At 41.3% G+C, this 13754-nt stretch overlaps 1 protein-coding gene across 2 annotated transcripts in view; it reads right to left on the bottom strand.

Moving 5' to 3' along the window:
- The window catches only part of HEG1 (heart development protein with EGF like domains 1), a 151900-nt gene extending 150611 nt beyond the window's left edge, over positions 1-1289 (bottom strand). For both annotated transcript variants that reach the window (XM_053698057.1, XM_053698058.1), the window contains exon 1: positions 270-1289. In XM_053698057.1, the coding sequence (XP_053554032.1) occupies positions 270-1209 (940 nt within the window). In that variant the 5' untranslated portion in view covers positions 1210-1289. The remainder of the gene's footprint in view (positions 1-269) is intronic.
- Between the last annotated feature and the right edge of the window lie 12465 nt (positions 1290-13754).

Here is a 13754-nt window from a genome sequence, read left to right as displayed (position 1 = left end):
TTCCCTTGAGCCCCAAAGGTTTCTGGATATGCAGCGGATTCTGTACACTTATACAGCAGACTGTAAGTGCTGATCACTGATATTTAAACTCTAAAGTACCACTGCACACGCACACCAAAGAATGGAATGCGTTTGAATGGGATGCCCCCCACTTGCTGGAATTTAGTGTGTATTATTGGGGCACAGATGATACACAAAGTTTTTACAGGAGCTTCATAGAAGTTGTAACCCCCCCCCCCCCCAAAAAAAAAGGGTCTGTGCTGCCTCACCTGAGCTGGAATCCCTCACTGTCTGTGTGAGACCCCTCTCTGATCCAGTGGTGATGACTCCTGTTCTTGAGTTTGGCTGTTGTGGTCCTGCTGTGGTCAGAATATCTATCCTGTTTGTTTCTGATGAAGTATATTGGTCAGTTGAAGCATCCTCTGTTAAATATTCTGCCACATTTCTTGCTGTATGGGTTTGGTTTTTGTTCCAAGTCCGTCCTGGTTCTGATGGGATATGTGTAGCAAATACCATAGATTCTGATAGGTTGTGGGTCCCAGTTGCTCCAGATTCTGATGGTATGTGTGTCTTAGTTACCAAAGGTTCTGGTGAGACGCGACCCCCTACTGATTGTGTTAAGTCATGTGTGATATTTATCTCTTGTTCTGTTGGGTTGTGGTTGTCTGCTGTCACTGCATATGATGTGATGTGTGTGCTAGATGTGATGCTTTCTGAAGGAATGTCAGTCCAAGTTGGGGCAAGTGATTTTGATGGGAAGTTCGTCCTATTTCCCACTGAATCATGTGAAGTGCTGCTTTCAATGATTGGCTCCGTTGCTATCTTCAGTTCAGAATGAAGACTGCCAGTACCACTTCTGGTCCTAGTTAACCCTGGTTCTGATGGGCTGCCACTTACAACACTTGCTGATGAGATGCTGCTCCCGGTTCTTACTTGTGTCATGTTGTTCCCAGTTACTACTGGATAAGATGACTTCTTCTCTGTCCCACTGCCCCCTATTGCACTTGTGCTATTGTATTTGTCTCCAGCTGTCACTAAGGTTAGTTGCACATTGGTTTGATTCCAGTCTCTGGCAAGGGTATGTAGCGGGGTGTCGGGGGATTGTGGATCAGTAGTATCCCAGCCCCGGTCCGACTGAGCTGAAGCCCAGAGAGCGGACCCCAGGAGCAGCAGAGCCCGCAGCAGCAGGCGAATACCCGCAAGCATCATGCGGGAGCAGCAGGAGGGGACACGAGGCTCCGGAGCGGAGAGGGTAACCACAGGATAGCAGCATGGAGCGGCCACTGAACACTGAGTGGCCGGGGGAGGCGGGGAGATAGGCGTGGGGGGAGAGACAGCCCATCGGGGACAGAACAAGTTCGGGAGGGGGGAGCAAAGACAGCCCACCAGGGTGGATTGAAAAACATAGGCAGAACCACCTCAGTAACGCAGAATAAGCTCATAGAATAGTGGTTTTTATGTATCTACAAACCGACCTAGATCAGCTATACATCCACTCACTAGAATAAATCACAATGGTCACTTTCAACCCACATCTAAGTGTTAGTAAAGTGACAGTTTATTCAGATCTAGGGAATAACTTGCATTTTTACAATATTTGTATAACAGCCTGTCTGACAGTGAACTGCAGGTCATTTGGGTGAAATAAATATTGTAAAGTATAAAGACAAAATCTAATCATTTGTATTTGTTGTGCATTGGAGGACTTACAGTATACAACAGAAGTGAGTATATATATATATTATATATATATTTGTATCACCATTATTTCTTCTTATGATCAAAATCAAATACCTTAGAAAGACTATATTGGAAGTACAGACCCCAAATTATAAACTCTATGGAACAAAAGTGAATACACCTGTTAATATTCCGGCATGATAACGATCCTAAGCACACTGCCAACATCATGAAAGAGTTTCTAAAGAAGAAAAAAGTAAAAACTGCTACCTGGCCAAGTATGTCGCCTGACTTGAATCCAATAGCAAACCTTGGGGTATTTTAAAGAGAAAGGTAAAGCTATTATAGCCCTCCAGCAAAGAGCAGATGAAAAAATAAAATAAAACACAATGTCCCTGGGGAATGGCAGAACATCTCTCCAGAAATTTGTGCAACACTGGTAGCATCTTCATGCTGAGGAGGATTGAGTCTGTCATCAAAAATAAAGGTAGAATATAAAGTATTAAAAAAAAAACAAGATTTTAATCTCAGTAATGGAAATGCTTACTGACTTCTGTTGCATTGAGTAGCTACTACTGTGGGGCCGGTATTTTTAATATAGTAAATCTAAACTGTTTAATTTTACATAAGGGAGTCTAGAACTCACTATTGAGTGATCCAGCAGATGATAGGCGAGTTTTAGCACTTCATGACTGGGCTGTTGTTCCTTCTAGATGTTTTCATTTTACGATAATAGCACAAACAGTTGATCTAGTAGGGCAGACATTTCACAAAGGGACTTGTGGCAAAGGTGGCATTCAAGGTCCCTATGTTTTCAAGCATTTTGTCAAACTTCTGTGAAGTTTATGGAGTCATTGAATACTATCAAATTCATAGTTAGGAGTCTGTGTTTAATGGGTCCTGTGCACTTTATACCCATTGCCACAATGACAACATAAGATGCACAAGATTTTGCTTAATGATACTATAAAAAAAATTTATATTACTTTTTACAAAGCCCATAAAGTTCAGAATGATGCATTTATTACAAAGCCCATAAAGTTCAAAAGTATGCATTTAGGATGATACATGGTGAGGTGCTGCTTTTCAGTATGTACATACAGGTACCTAAAAAGGACTTAATATAAATTTTCACCCATAGACATGGTCTTGGAAGCAATAAATAGAGCCTTTATATGCCCCTAATACGAGTGAGAAGACATTGATTGATCGACTTAGTATACTACTGTTTGGGTTCTAGTGGGGTTAGTATCAAAACTATCAATAAGAAAGATAGGGTGGGAAAAAATAAATAAATCTAGTTCTTATGAAGGGCAGACCTAAAGATGTTTCTCACAAACTTCTAGCGAATACACAAAAACAAATACACAAGTAAAACAAGTTACCATGCAATGTTCCTCAACCAAGGAATCATTAAACTGTTCCCAGGAAGAAGTCATGGTTCAAGAAAAATGTGCATTCAACTTGACAGGATCATTACAAGCCAACATATTTGGCAACAATGCTTTAAAAGTTTTGTAACCATTTTTAGAATCTGAATAAACCATGAAAAGATAATAAATGCTACCTTTCAGAACGTTATGCAGGGGACAGGAATCACAGAGGCCCCTAAATATGCTATGTAGGCAGATCAGGGTGGTCTGGGACTATCTAATACAGGAAGTATCTAGGTAGTTTGTAATGTGGCTGTCACGGATACCCAGCTGCCAGGGCAACCCCTTCCCCTACTTGGATTATTATGTTTTCCACCAGTCCCCTTTGTTTTTGCCGTAATGGATCTTTGCCATGAAGGAGCTGATCGCTACCCCGCTTTACCCCCTTCCTGCCTTGCCGGGATCTTATGGAACTATTCGCCGGCTGTGATTACTAGAGATTCCTGCAGGACTTTAACCTAGATCGCACCCGAAGCTCACTCGGGAACCTGGGTTTTTTGACACCCCCCACCACAGACTCTCCCCGAGTACCCTTTGCCAGGCTGCCGCTCCAGTCCCCAGCCACGGATTATGACGCTTTTTGGACTGTGACATCTGGGGCACCCGGAGCTTACCAATGATATCCTGGAATAGCCGCCGCTCCCCCAGGAACACCCCAAAACTACGACCTAGCTATTGTGGGATCTTTATGTGCCTATGGCTCCTATGGAGGTGCCAGCCTGTCTGGAGGGGCAGTGCTCTCTTGATCAGATTAGGCTCTTATTAGATGGCAATTGTGTATATAAGCTGTTTGTAGTCCCAATAAAGCAGTTCTTGTTTCACCTTAATACTGGTCTTGTCTGGTTATTAAGGTGGGATACTTGCAAAAATCACATTCCGCTCTACAGCTACAGGTTCCAGGGTTGAAGAAGGTCTATTTTGACTGAGATACCCAGCCGGGTATCCGGAGTCCATCACATCTGGTTGGCAGCGGTGGGATGTTTCCTTCTACCTGGAAAATTCAAACCACCAACAGGACCCCTTTGGATGGAGCAGTGATACTCCGGGCTTCAGGAGTACCCTGAAAGACTTGCTGGAAGCTCAGGGACAAGTGTCCAGCAACAAGTTGAAAGCAGCTATCATTTCAGAGCTGATGGAGGGCGACTGAGCCAGTGATCAGGCCAGTGAGCCAGGCAGTAGCTGGGCCAGTGATCAGGCCAGCGAGCCCTCAACCGGGGGGACTGATATGTCTGAAGTCCAGCGGGAGATCCAGTGGCGGCTGGCACTGTATGGTTCTACCCCACCATAGGAGGTAATAACCCAAATTATTGCCAACACCACTTATCTCAAAATGTTGGAGGTTCAGAAGGCTCTGGGGGGAGCCGCACATACCGATCTGAGGACCGCTTCACCCCGAAAGAAGTTACCTCTTCTTTGCCTTTAAAGACGGAGAAGAGGAAATCGATCAGTACCTACAGGTATTCGAGACCCAGTGTGAGCTTCAGGGCATCGACTATGCCGACTGGGTTACCCTCCTGATCGGAAAGCTGTTGGGGGAGGGCCTTGGATGCTTTTGAGGCCATACCCTGGAAGATAAGCGAAACTATGACCGGGTGAAGGAGTGCATCTCTTGGCCAGGTATGCCATCACTCTGGAGGCTCATCGTCTTAAGTTCCAGAGCTTGAGAAGGAGAGAGGGGCAGCCCTTTACCTAGTGGACCCACCAGTTAATCTGCTCCCTGGACTACTGGTTCTCAGGTTGCCAAGTGACCACCCTGGCGCAAGCATCACAGCTCATCCTTATGAAGCACTTATATGACCACTCCCCGCTGGCGGTAAGAGAATGGGTCCGGGATCAGAAACCACCACTGTGGATCAAGCAGCAGTTCTGGCGGACTAGTTTCTCAATGCCCAACGCACGGTTCAACCCAAACCTCAACTAGTGGTCCGTCCTCTGACAGGCCCTCTTTGTCTTCCGGCAGCCAGCCGGTACCCTTCAGCCCCACTGGCTCAACCCTGTCCTTCTGGGCCCAGTCCACCCCGGAGGACAGGAATCCGGTGCTTCGGGTCAGGGGTGTATTAAGGCCTAGGCACACAAGGCCCGTGCCTAGGATAGCAGATTTGGGGCGGCGACATTTTTTTCCATTGCCCCCGGCCGCTGCACTAGTGAGTATTGTACTTTTAAAAAAAAAAATGTTGACGACCTCAACCAATAGCCGCATTCCTGACTCTGCACATTGCTGAAGTGAGTCACGCATCGCACGTGATCTCCCAGGCAGGCCAGGCTGCAATCAGATTTTGCAGTGGCGCTGAAGAGGCGAAGCCGTGTAGAAGCCTGCTGCCTACAACATACATTAGCAGAGTAGTGGGCGGACACGACACACACATTCTCAGGTGGGTCACACACTGAGCACGCCACTCACTGGTCTACTCTGTAAATAAAATAAATGTAATAATATTATTGTAATAATTAAAATAACAGCACACTGCAGATCTGTGTCCTTGACTGACTGTTGCTGCTACTTGCCTGGCATGCCTGTATTGAGGATGGTCCCTGCACAGTGCACTGTTATGTGATGATAACAGTCACAGTGATAAAAATAACAATATGAATTATGATGATGATCATAGTCAGTATATGACACATATCTATCATTATGACTTGTGACATGTTGATATCGTTTTGTCCCCAGAGTAATGTTATAATGTTATGTGTAAAATAATTTATAAATAATGCTAAGCAGCTAAATCAGTTACTAAACTACACTAAGAAAATTATTTTGAAATATATGTATCTCACATATTCATATAACTACTCTCCTGAAGGAATTCATTACCATGTTGACTTGTTAAAAAAAAAGTGTTTATTTTCATATTTTGTTAGCTGGTTTTACTTAAAGGGACAGTAAACACCAGTAGTTTTGTTGTTTAAAAAGGTAGATAATTCCTTTATTACCCATTCCCCAGTTTTGCATAACCAACACAGTTATATTTATATACTTTTTACCTCTGTTATTATCTTGTATCTATGCCTCTGCAAACTGCCCCCTTATTTCAGTTCTTTTGACAGACTTGCATTTTTAGCCAATCAGCGCTGACTCCTAGGAGCTTCACGTACCTGAGCTCAATGTTATCTATATGAAACACATGAAGTAATGCCTTCTAGTGGTGAAAAACTGTCAAAATGCTTTCAGATTAGAGGCGGCCTTCAAAGTCTAAGAAATGATCATATAAACCTCCTAGGTTTAGCTTTCAACTAAGAATACCAAGAGAACAAAGCAAAATTGGTAATAAAGGTAAATTGGAAAGTTGTTTAAAATTAAATGCCCTATTTAAATCATGAACGTTTTTCTTTTTTACTTGACTGTCCCTTTAAGCCATTTAAAACTCCATAACATGGCTTTAATTGGATTTATTTCAATTACTTTTGTGTACTAATTTAAACTAAATATTTATTAGTCACAGGACTCAAGTTTCCCAAACCTCAAAATGCCTATAAATACACCCCTCACCACACCCACAAATCAGTTTTACAAACTTTGCCTCCTATGGAGGTGGTGAAGTAAGTTTGTGCTAGATTCTACGTTGATATGCGCTCCGCAGCAGGTTGGAGCCCGGTTTTCCTCTCAGCGTGCAGTGAATGTCAGAGGGATGTGAGGAGAGTATTGCCTATTTGAATTCAATGATCTTCTTCTACGGGGTCTATTTCATAGGTTCTCTGTTATCGGTCGTAGAGATTCATCTCTTACCTCCCTTTTCAGATCGACGATATACTCTTATATATACCATTACCTCTACTGATTCTCGTTTCATTACTGGTTTGGCTTTCTACTACATGTAGATGAGTGTCCTGGGGTAAGTAAGTCTTATTTTCTGTGACACTCTAAGCTATGGTTGGGCACTTTTATATAAAGTTCTAAATATATGTATTCAAACATTTATTTGCCTTGACTCAGGATGTTCAACGTTCCTTATTTCAGACAGTCAGTTTCATATTTGGGATAATGCATATGAATAAAAAATTTTCTTACCTTAAAAATTTGACTCTTTTTCCCTGTGGGCTGTTAGGCTCGCGGGGGCTGAAAATGCTTCATTTTATTGCGTCATTCATGGCGCGGACTTTTTTGGCGCAAAATTTTTTTTTCTGTTTCCGGCGTCATACGTGTCGCCGGAAGTTGAGTCATTTTTTTACGTTTTTTTGCGCCAAAAGTGTCGGCGTTCCGGATGTGGCGTCATTTTTGGCGCCAAAAGCATTTAGGCGCCAAATAATGTGGGCGTCTTTTTTGGCGCTAAAAAATATGGGCGTCACTATTGTCTCCACATTATTTAAGTCTCATTATTTATTGCTTCTGGTTGCTAGAAGCTTGTTCACTGGCATTTTTTCCCATTCCTGAAACTGTCATTTAAGGAATTTAATCAATTTTGCTTTATATGTTGTTTTTTCTATTACATATTGCAAGATGTCCCAGATTGACACTGAGTCAGAAGATACTTCTGGAAAAACGCTGCCTGGTGCTGGATCTACCAAAGTTAAGTGTATCTGCTGTAAACTTGTGGTATCTGTTCCTCCAGCTGTTGTTTGTATTGAATGTCATGACAAACTTGTTAATGCAGATAATATTTCCTTTAGTAATGTTACATTACCTGTTGCTGTTCCGTCAACATCTAATACTCAGAGTGTTCCTGTTAACATAAGAGATTTTGTTTCTAAATCCATTAAGAAGGCTATGTCTGTTATTCCTCCTTCTAGTAAACGTAAAAGGTCTTTTAAAACTTCTCATTTTTCAGATGAATTTTTAAATGAACATCATCATTCTGATTCTGATAATGGTTCCTCTGGTTTGGAGGATTCTGTCTCAGAGGTTGATGCTGATAAATCTTCATATTTGTTCAAAATGGAATTTATTCGTTCTTTACTTAAAGAAGTCTTAATTGCATTAGAAATAGAGGATTCTGGTCCTCTTGATACTAAATCTAAACGTTTAAATAAGGTTTTTAAATCTCCTGTAGTTATTCCAGAAGTTTTTCCTGTCCCTGATGCTATTTCTGAAGTAATCTCCAGGGAATGGAATAATTTGGGTAATTCATTTACTCCTTCTAAACGTTTTAAGCAATTATATCCTGTGCCATCTGACAGATTTGTGATGCCATCTTTGATATCATTAGAGTTGATGTCAGGTATACGTCTCTAGCTATTTTAGCTAGAAGAGCTTTATGGCTTAAAACTTGGAATGCTGATATGTCTTCTAAGTCAACTTTGCTTTCCCTTTCTTTCCAGGGTAATAAATTATTTGGTTCTCAGTTGGATTCTATTATCTCAACTGTTACTGGAGGGAAAGGAACTTTTTTTACCACAGGATAAAAAATCTAAAGGTAAATTTAGGTCTAATAATCGTTTTCGTTCCTTTCGTCACAATAAGGAACAAAAGCCTGATCCTTCACCCACAGGAGCGGTATCAGTTTGGAAACCATCTCCAGTCTGGAATAAATCCAAGCCTTCTAGAAAACCAAAGTCAGCTCCCAAGTCCACATGAAGGTGCGGCCCTCATTCCAGCCCAGCTGGTAGGGGGCAGATTACGATTTTTCAAAGAAATTTGGATCAATTCAATTCACAATCTTTGGATTCAAAACATTGTTTCAGAAGGGTACAGAATTGGCTTCAAGATAAGGCCTCCTGCAAAGAGATTTTTTCTTTCCCGTGTCCCAGTAAATCCAGCGAAGGCTCAAGCATTTCTGAAATGTGTTTCAGATCTAGAGTTGGCTGGAGTAATTATGCCAGTTCCAGTTCTGGAACAGGGGCTGGGGTTTTATTCAAATCTCTTCATTGTACCAAAGAAGGAGAATTCCTTCAGACCAGTTCTGGATCTAAAAATATTGAATCGTTATGTAAGGATACCAACATTCAAAATGGTAACTATAAGGACTATCCTGCCTTTTGTTCAGCAAGGGCATTATATGTCCACAATAGATTTACAGGATGCATATCTGCATATTCCAATTCATCCAGATCACTATCAGTTTCTGAGATTCTCTTTCCTAGACAAGCGTTTCCAGTTTGTGGCTCTGCCGTTTGGCCTAGCAACAGCTCCAAGAATCTTTACAAAGGTTCTCGGTGCCCTTCTGTCTGTAATCAGAGAACAGGGTATTGTGGTATTTCCTTATTTGGACGATATCTTGGTACTTGCTCAGTCTTCACATTTAGCAGAATCTCATACGAATCGACTTGTGTTGTTTCTTCAAGATCATGGTTGGAGGATCAATTTACCGAAAAGTTCATTGATTCCTCAGACAAGGGTAACCTTTTTAGGTTTCCAGATAGATTCAGTGTCCATGACTCTGTCTCTGACAGACAAGAGACATCTAAAATTGATCACAGCTTGTCGAAACCTTCAATCACAATCATTCCCTTCGGTAGCTTTATGCATGGAAACTCTAGGTCTTATGACTGCTGCATCGGACGCGATCCCCTTTGCTCGTTTTCACATGCGACCTCTTCAGCTCTGTATGCTGAACCAGTGGTGCAGGGATTACACAAAGATATCTCAATTAATATCTTTAAAACCGATTGTACGACGCTCTCTGACATGGTGGACAGATCACCATCGTTTAGTTCAGGGGGCTTCTTTTGTTCTTCCGACCTGGACTGTAATTTCAACAGATGCAAGTCTGACAGGTTGGGGAGCTGTTTGGGGGTCTCTGACAGCACAAGGGGTTTGGGAATCTCAGGAGGTGAGATTACCAATCAATATTTTGGAACTCCGTGCAATTTTCAGAGCTCTTCAGTCATGGCCTCTTCTAAAGAGAGAATCATTCATTTGTTTTCAGACAGACAATGTCACAACTGTGGCATACATCAATCACCAAGGAGGGACTCACAGTCCTCTGGCTATGAAAGAAGTATCTCGAATACTGGTATGGGCGGAATCCAGCTCCTGTCTAGTTTCTGCGGTTCATATCCCAGGTATAGACAATTGGGAAGCGGATTATCTCAGTCGCCAAGCGTTACATCCGGGCGAATGGTCTCTTCACCCAGAGGTATTTCTTCAGATTGTTCAAATGTGGAGACTTCCAGAAATAGATCTGATGGCTTCTCATCTAAACAAGAAACTTCCCAGGTATCTGTCCAGATCCAGGGATCCTCAAGCGGAAGCAGTGGATGCATTGTCACTTCCTTGGAAGTATCATCCTGCCTATATCTTTCCGCCTCTAGTTCTTCTTCCAAGAGTAATCTCCAAGATTCTGAAGGAATGCTCGTTTGTTCTGCTGGTGGCTCCAGCATGGCCTCACAGGTTTTGGTATGCGGATCTTGTCCGGATGGCCTCTTGCCAACCGTGGACTCTTCCGTTAAGACCAGACCTTCTGTCGCAAGGTCCTTTTTTCCATCAGGATCTCAAATCCTTAAATTTAAAGGTATGGAGATTGAACGCTTGATTCTTAGTCAAAGAGGTTTCTCTGACTCTGTGATTAATACTATGTTACAGGCTCGTAAATCTGTATCTAGGAAGATATATTATAGAGTCTGGAAGACTTACATTTCTTGGTGTCTTTCTCATCATTTTTCCTGGCATTCTTTTAGAATTCCGAGAATTTTACAGTTTCTTCAGGATGGTTTGGAAAAGGTTTTTTTGCAAGTTCCTTGAAAGGACAAATCTCTGCTCTTTCTGTTCTTTTTCACAGAAAGATTGCTAATCTTCCTGATATTTATTGTTTTGTACAAGCTTTGGTTCGTATAAAACCTGTCATTAAGTCAATTTCTCCTCCTTGGAGTTTGAATTTGGTTCTGGGGGCTCTTCAAGCTCCTCCGTTTGAACCTATGCATTCATTGGACATTAAATTACTTTCTTGGAAAGTTTTGTTTCTTTTGGCCATCTCTTCTGCTAGAAGAGTTTCTGAATTATCTGCTCTTTCTTGTGAGTCTCCTTTTTTGATTTTTCATCAGGATAAGGCGGTGTTGCGAACTTCTTTTAAATTTTTACCTAAGGTTGTGAATTCTAACAACATAGTAGAGAAATTGTGGTTCCTTCATTATGTCCTAATCCTAAGAATTCTAAGGAGAGATCATTGCATTCTTTGGATGTAGTTAGAGCTTTGAAATATTATGTTGAAGCTACTAAGAATTTCCGAAAGACTTCTAGTCTATTTGTTATCTTTTCCGGTTCTAGGAAAGGTCAGAAGGCCTCTGCCATTTCTTTGGCATCTTGGTTGAAATCTTTAATTCATCATGCTTATGTCGAGTCGGGTAAAACTCCGCCTCAAAGGATTACAGCTCATTCTACTAGGTCAGTTTCTACTTCCTGGGCGTTTAGGAATGAAGCTTCGGTTGATCAGATTTGCAAAGCAGCAACTTGGTCTTCTTTGCATACTTTTACTAAATTCTACCATTTTGATGTGTTTTCTTCTTCTGAAGCAGTTTTTGGTAGAAAAGTACTTCAGGCAGCTGTTTCAGTTTGATTCTTCTGCTTATAATTTCAGTTTTTTTCATTATAAGATTTAAACTTTATTTTGGGTGTGGATTATTTTCAGTGGAATTGGCTGTCTTTACTTCGGCAAGTCCTCTGGTCCCCCGAGTGCGAGACTGCCTTCCAACAACTGAAAACAGCATTAGTTTCTGCCCCTATCCTGGCCGCTCCTAACCCATCCAAAGGCTTTTGTCTCCATACAGATGCCTCCATGTCCTGGTTGGCAGCAGTGCTGAGCCAGGTGGATGAGGAGGGCCATTGCAGTAGAGAAGGAGTGTTTGCCGCTGGTGTGGGCTCTCAAGAAATTGCAACCTTATTTGTATGAGAGACCACAACAGACCACAACCCTCTGGTATGGCTTAGTAGGGTTTCCAGGGACCATGGATGTCTATTGCGGTGGAGCTTAGCCTTGCAGCCATTTAACTTCTCCATTCAGTATCGGCTAGGAAAGAGTAACGGCAATGCCGATGGCCTCTTTGATTTGGAATAACACCACCTGACAGCCCAAAGCTGACCCGTCAGGATCTAGCCCGGTCTGCCGGACTATGAGGGGGGGGGCACTGTCCAAAAAAAAATCCAAAAAAGAGTAGCAGCAAAAAATTGTGTTTATTAGGCACAACACAACATTAACAGCAACGTTTCGGTATTGCTACCTTATTCATGCTAAACATCATACTGAAATGATTCTATTTAAACCTAAACACCACTAGGTGGCGCTGCACATGCAACTTCCTATTAACCCTTTACATCAAAATAATTACACATTTTACATCAAAACAATTAAAAACAATTCTATACTATATTAGTTATAATTTAGTTACAATCATAATAACAAATATACATTTATAGAATCATATTACAATCTCAGGTACAGACTACTCAATGGAAAATTAATTTATAGAAAAACAGACATATCAAGGTCTTTATTTAACCCATTCGGTTCCATAGTGCCTAATTTCCAAATCCAAAAACTTTCTCTCTGTTTAAGGAGAAGTTCTCTATTCCCTAACCTTCTTGGCATTTCTATTTTCTCAATAATTTGAAAACGCAATTGCCCAATTGAATGGCCCATTTCTACAAAATGCTGTGCTACTGGCGCTTTAAAATTCTTAATTCGAATGGAGCTTTTATGTTCAATTATCCTATCTTTGATAGTTCTAGTCGTCTCTCCGACATAGCCCCGCCCACATGGGCATTTAATTAAGTACACCACATAGGTGGTTAAGCAAGTGTGAAAGCCATTAATTTTAAACTTCTTTCCAGTAATTGGATGAACAAATGTGGGCCTTTAATTATGTTGTTACAACAAGAGCATCCCAAGCAGGGATAACACCCCTCATTCTTACTTTTAATAAATCTTTGTGTTGGCCTAATGTTTGTCCCTATGTCTGCTCTAACTAGTTGTTGTTTCAAATTAAAACTCTGTTTATACGCAGGCATGGGTAAATTCTTAAATTCCTTAATTTGGGGGTTACATTCAGAGAGTATTGACCAATGCTTTCTCAGGATGCGTTGGATTTGGTTAGACTGGGAATTAAATTCAGATACAAATATGAGGCGATCCTCTTTATTATTTTGTTTCTGTTTTACTCTAAGTAAACTTTCTCTAGAAACAGAAAGCGCATGATTAATTTCAGCTTCTAATATATCTGATGGGTATCCTCTTTTAGAAAATCTGTCTGCCATTTCTATCATTCTTTTTTTTAATAAGTTGTCATCAGTAATGATTCTGCGGGCTCGTAAAAATTGACTACGGGGAAGTGCCTTAAGGAGTGATCCCGGATGGGCACTATCAAAGTGCAATAAACTATTTCTGTCTGTCTAATTTCTAAATAGATCAACCTTCAGCTCTCTTCCTTCTTTAATAATCCTAGTGTCAAGAAAAGTAATATTACTTTCACTCCAAGTCAACTTGAACTTTATATGACCAGATGCTCCATTTATATCTTCCACAAATTTCAATAGGGATCCAACGTCGCCCCACCATATCCCAAAGATGTCATCGATATAGCGCCACCAACAGGCGCCATACCGATGAAACCCAGGATTGGAAAAAACAAATTTCTCCTCGAATACATTCATGAAAATGTTAGCATAATTTGGGGCGACGTTGGACCCCATTGCAGTACCCTGTATCTGAAGGAAAAACTCATCTCCAAATAAAAAATAATTACAATAAAGAATCAATTCCAATAGTTGAAGAA

Source organism: Bombina bombina, chromosome 1, assembly GCF_027579735.1.
Source record: "Bombina bombina isolate aBomBom1 chromosome 1, aBomBom1.pri, whole genome shotgun sequence".
Lineage (NCBI taxonomy): Eukaryota > Metazoa > Chordata > Amphibia > Anura > Bombinatoridae > Bombina > Bombina bombina.
This window is presented reverse-complemented; position numbering and strand designations above follow the sequence as displayed.